Genomic DNA, 6,319 nt, shown 5'->3' with positions numbered 1-6,319 from the left:
AAAAAAAACAGAACCCAATGAGAGAACTGAAGAAAAGTGTAAAGTTTGAGTAAATTGTACTTTAGTTTAGTCAGCAGTTGTCACAGAACCTTTTAGATGAGAGGTCAAAGGTCAAGCTACTCTCTACAGACACATGCACTCTAGTCAGCTTTAAGGGAACTAATGGAAGATGCTGAAAACTATTACTTTGTTTCCTGTGGTGCAACAGTTGGAAGAAAAAAAATGAAACATAAGTTAGTCCAAGGCCGTCCTAATCATGACCGATGAAACTAATCTTTTGGCAGTAGTGTTAAAAATTCAATAATTTTTTTTTAATTTTAAATAAAAATTTTTGGACATTAGAACATTTGGACATTAGAACTTTTAGACATTAGAAAATTTGGACATTAGAACTTTTAGACATTAGAACTTTTAGACATTAGAACTTTTGGACATTAGACATTTTAGACATTAAAACAATTGGACAATCGAACTCAGGAATCGTAGAAAGATGGATGTATGCACGGCTGGTAGGGCGCAGGTTATCACCTCGAAAGTCCAGAGTTCGAACCCCTAGCAGACGAGGCTCGTTAAGTCTGAACAGCATCCCATTATGAAGAGAGATCTTCGAACCAAATTACAGCCATTAGGGACAGCAGCCCATTAATCATCAAAATATAATTACATCTATAAGTCTGTCGAAGTACAGCATCCAAACAATGGAGGCCAACATTGAAGGGAAAGGGTTGAAGACGCATAATTTTGTTTGCAGGAAATTTTCCGATTTTACATCAAGAACAGAGAAACAGAGAAGAAGAATATCAGAACGCTACAAGCTTACAAACTTAGAACCAAATCGTGTTAGATTCATAGAACCAGGAGGATGATAGCCTCAGAAATCAAATTATACGAAATTAGACGGTATTCTGTTCAGGTGGACCCTACAACGTTGCCACCACGAGTTCAACTGAATCTCCCCGCCCCTCTAGACAAGGGTCAGTCCCCGACCCACCATGGGATGGATGAACAGACTCGGGGATTGGTTGAACATTGTTTGACCGCACGAGGTCAATCTTTGCACGGTTCAGTAGCTGATCAAATCAATTCTTTAAAGAAACAATCTCAGTCGCCTCGGTGTAATCAGCGAGTGCTTGTGATCTACGTGAGGCCACATTCTCAGATAAATCGGATGAAAAAATGGATGTTTTTATGGATCTGTTCTGTAAACAAGTATGCATTTTGGAGGATATCTGATTAACTGGTTGACGAGCAAATTTTTTTTTGGTCCTGGCGAATCGATGTAAAATCGTTTTGCGTAAAAAAAAAACAACGCCCAACACAGATAAAGATTGTGGTAGGTTGTGGATTGGTACACTTAGACTAAATTGTACCCAGCCTTGAATTCTTAAAGTTAACTAGTTAGTAGGTGCCAAAGCACGCGTGGCCAAGCGGTAAAATGCGTGCCTACTAGCCCGAAAGTCAGGGGTTCACTTCTACTTCGATATCGTCCCATTTTTTTAACACTACAACAAATGTTAAGTTCGTAAATTGGGGGATCGTGGTGCCGATACAACTCATGTTTACTTTTGCAGTGGGGGATCGTGGTGCCGTTTCTTCTCATAAAAAACAATACCTACTTTCAGGTGATATTATTGAGCTAGAACCTACCACGGAGAAATAAGCTGATTGACCTGCTTTATGTGTTTAGCTCAATGAGCCGTGGGGAAGAGTTTAGCTCAATGAGCTGATTGTAATAGTTCAAACAATGAGCTGGTAAAGAGTTTAACTCTATGCGATGATTCTAATAGTTTAAGAAATAATCCTAACTAGAGTTCAGAAAGATGAGTTTACAAAATGAGCATTGAAAAGTTAGCGGCATACAAGTAATGAACGCAAGCAATCAATTAAAGTAATCAATTAAGGCAATTACTAAAAACAGAGAACCATGAAAGGCCCGGTTAAGGAAATGAGATTACCACAGCGGATGAAAGAAGTGACAGCTTCATAAATGAATGTCAGACTTGATTAACAAAACACCATTTATTAAAAAAATAAAGTGAAAAGAATGACGGAAGACGCCCAAGCTCAACTCACGCACGGAGAAAAAAAAAACCTGGAATATGCCAAGACAAGATCATTAAAATAGTTTGGGGCAGGCGTTATGTAGGTCAAGGTGAGGCTGTTGATTGGGAATTAGTGCCAGAGGTGACTGTAATCTACTGTCTGTAATCAGATTGTGTTGACAGGAGTTAACTGGTGGTCCACAGGGTAGGCCACATGGTGGGCCACATGGTGGGCCACAGGCTGGGCCACAGGGTGGGCCACAGGCTGGGCCACAGGGTGGGCTACAGGGTGGGCCACAGGGTGAGCTACAGGGTGGGCCACAGGGTGGGCCACAGGGTGGGCTACAGGCTGGGCCACAGGGTGGGCCACAGGCTGGGCCACAGGGTGGGCTACAGGGTGGGCCACAGGGTGGGCTACAGGGTGGGCCACAGGGTGGGCTACAGGGTGGGCCACAAGGTGGGCTACAGGGTGGGCCACAGGGTGGGCCACATGGTGGGCTATAAGGTGGGCTATAAGGTGGGCCATATGGTGGGCCACATGGTGGGCCACAGGGTGGGCCACAGGCTGGGCCACAAGGTGGGCTACATGGTGGGCCACAAGGTGGGCCAGTGGACAAGATGGGCCACAGGCTGGGCCACAAGGTGGGCTACATGGTGGGCCACAAGGTGGGCCAGTGGACAAGATGGGCCACATGCTTGGCCACACGGTGGGCCACAGGGTGGGCCACATGGTGGGCCAGTGGACAAGATGGGCCACAGGCTGGGCCACACGGTGGGCCACAGGGTGGGCCACATGGTGGGCCAGTGGACAAGCTTGCTACGTGGTTGGTCCAGAGGGATATGATCAAGTGGGGATAAGGTTGGGATAATGTGGGATAATGTTAATTACCCCATCCCCCCATATATCCCCCCACCCCCCCACAAATTTAAACCCCGGAGTCTTTACACCCCTGCTGTCAATTACCCCCCCCCCCCCCGTCTATTAAATACCACTCCCCTGATTTTGAAGAACCCTGACCTTAAACCTAACCCAGAATCCCAATCACAAACCTATAGCTAACCATAACCCCAATATCAATCCTAACACTAACTCTAAACCTACATCAAACCTTAAATCTAACAGTAATGTCGGGGGCGGGGGGTGTTGAAGGGTGTGGTAATGTCCTGCTCCTTGTAGGAATTGGTGTCGATAAATTGGGATACAGCTGGGATAGGGTGTGGATCTAGTGGGGACGGAAGAAGGAAGATTCCATGCAGATAAATTGTGATATGACTAGGATATGACTGGAATATGACTGGAATATGACTGGGATATGACTAGGATATGACTGGGATATGATCGGGTTATGATCGAGATATGACTAGGATATGACTGGGATATGACTGGGATATGACTAGGATATGATCGGGATATGACTAGGATATGACTAGGATATGACTAGGATATGACTGGGATATGACTGGGATATGACTGGGATATGACTGGGATATGACTGGGATATGACTAGGATATGACTGAGATATGACTGGGATATGACTGGGATATGACTGGGATATGACTGGGATATGACTAGGATAGGGTGTGGATCTAGTGGGGAAGGAAAATTCCATAGAGAAAAATTGTAGAGCTTTAGCCTGACATCAAATGTCATTAACGTGTATGTGGTAGTCTCATCCAACAAGATGGTCTCTGGGACTGTTTGTGGGTGGTGATCGGGTTAAAGCAAGCACACAGTCTCAAACATTCTTAAACAAAACGTGTCTGTTTTTTTTTTAGTTGAATCAGCATTTTAAACGAACTAATTAAAATATTTAATCTAGAATTCCGAAACTTGTTTTAAAAATGGTGTTTGGTTTTCTACCCGCTTAGAGCGGCTTGAGGGTGTTTCTTGTACCATAACACAGCAGTTAAACAAACTTTGAGTGAACTCATTAGCGCACTGACTTCATTAGATGAAGTGCTAATTACCGCATTGACTGCATTAAAAAGGAGGAGTACTAATTAGCACATTGAATTACGAGATAAAAGTACTAATTAGCACATTGAATTACGAGATAAAAGTACTAATTAGCACATTGAATTCACGAGATAGAAGAAGTACTAATTAGCGCACTGACTTCGTTAGTTAGGAGAAGTACCTACTTGATATCTCAGAACTTTGTATTTAAAAGAAATCCTAATGTAATCCAAACATGGTAATGAATGTACAGTTCACGTTTTCTACAGGTATATTGTTTTAAACATTGTGCAACTTTCTTGTTCCAATTTAAACTGGCTTTAAGAGCTTGTAATTACGCAACACATGTGCACTGTTTCCTGCCCAGTGTCAGAAAGATGCCAGAAATAACTGGAATCCTGTAGATTTTTGTCCCTGTGGTCTTTAAGTGTACAGCCGTCTGGTGCTAGAGCCTTGTCGTGGGTTGGAAGCTCCTGTACCATGTTGACCCCCAGAGCTATACCATGGGGAAGCTGACCCCCCCCCCCACACACACTAAAGTATACTTTTATTAAAACAGCCACACATAGATTTCTGTATTATCCTCCAACTTCAAATACCATATGACCAACTACAACAAGCCTAGCTTTCAAATTCCCCAGACATTTCTAGATATAATACTTCAGTAATTGAATCAGTCAGGTCATATTTTACATCAGAAATTGACGATCACTTTAATACACGTAATTTAATTGCTCAGCAAATTATAGTCTCAACTTCGATTACACAAAAATGACTAAGTGGGACGGACGTCTAGGATATGATGGGGAGTGGATCCTTCTCTAAATAAATAATTGGCTGGGTCGGGTGGATGGCACAGAGGTCTGGAAACCTCACGTTACACAATGACGACTTCAACTATCATGATACAACTCGAGGATAAGTGGTCGATTGTTGACTTCAGCTATCGCGATACAACTCGAGGATAAGTGGTCGACTGTTGACTTCAAGTCCGAGTGGGATTAAGACATGCGAATAGGTCAGGTCTCAAAACTCAGACTTTATAACCCAGACTTCATAACTCAGACTTCATAACTCAGACTTCATAACTCAGACTTCATAACTCAGACTTTATAACTCAGACTTTATAACTCAGACTTCATAACTCAGACTTTATAACTCAGACTTTATAACTCAGACTTCATAACTCAGACTTCATAACTCAGACTTCATAACTCAGACTTCATAACTCAGACTTCATAACTCAGACTTTATAACTCAGACTTTATAACTCAGACTTTATAACTCAGACTTTATAACCCAGACTTCATAACTCAGACTTTATAACCCAGACTTCATAACTCAGACTTCATAACTCAGACTTCATAACTCAGACTTCATAACTCAGACTTCATAACTCAGACTTTATAACCCAGACTTCATCACTCAGACTTTATAACTCCAGACTTCATAACTCAGACTTCATAACTCAGACTTCATAACTCAGACTTCATAACTCAGACTTCATAACTCAGACTTCATAACTCAGACTTTATAACTCAGACTTTATAACCCAGACTTCATAACTCAGACTTCATAACTCAGACTTCATAACTCAGACTTCATAACTCAGACTTTATAACCCAGACTTCATAACTCAGACTTCATAACTCAGACTTCATAACTCAGACTTTATAACCCAGACTTCATAACTCAGACTTCATAACTCAGACTTCATAACTCAGACTTCATAACTCAGACTTCATAACTCAGACTTCATAACTCAGACTTTATAAACCAGACTTCATAACTCAGACTTCATAACTCAGACTTCATAACTCAGACTTTATAAACCAGACTTCATAACTCAGACTTTATAACCCAGACTTCATAACTCAGACTTTATAAACCAGACTTCATAACTCAGACTTTATAAACCAGACTTCATAACTCAGACTTCATAACTCAGACTTCATAACTCAGACTTCATAACTCAGACTTTATAAACCAGACTTCATAACTCAGACTTCATAACTCAGACTTCATAACTCAGACTTTATAAACCAGACTTCATAACTCAGACTTTATAACCCAGACTTCATTACTCAGACTTTATAAACCAGACTTCATAACTCAGACTTTATAAACCAGACTTGTAGATTGTAGTCTAATAATCTAATACACGCTACCTTTTAAAGCCCGTCTACCACACCACACACCATAGACCACACATCACCCCATACACCACCTTACACAGCACCCCACACATCACCCCACACCCCACACAACATCCCACGCAACACCTCACACAACACCCCCACACAACACTACCCTCACATC

At 41.9% G+C, this 6,319-nt stretch overlaps 1 protein-coding gene across 1 annotated transcript; it reads right to left on the bottom strand.

Annotated features, from left to right (window-relative positions):
- Positions 1–2,208: 2,208 nt before the first annotated feature.
- On the bottom strand, positions 2,209–2,736 carry LOC131954948 (transcriptional regulatory protein AlgP-like). Its single transcript, XM_059318799.1, has one exon. It carries the CDS (start codon positions 2,734–2,736, stop codon positions 2,209–2,211), a length of 528 nt encoding a protein of 175 aa, XP_059174782.1.
- Between the last annotated feature and the right edge of the window lie 3,583 nt (positions 2,737–6,319).

The sequence above is a fragment of the Physella acuta genome, unplaced genomic scaffold (genome assembly GCF_028476545.2).
Source record: "Physella acuta isolate Inbredline_101_S28 unplaced genomic scaffold, ASM2847654v3 ptg001044l, whole genome shotgun sequence".
NCBI classification, from domain to species: domain Eukaryota; kingdom Metazoa; phylum Mollusca; class Gastropoda; family Physidae; genus Physella; species Physella acuta.
This window is presented reverse-complemented; position numbering and strand designations above follow the sequence as displayed.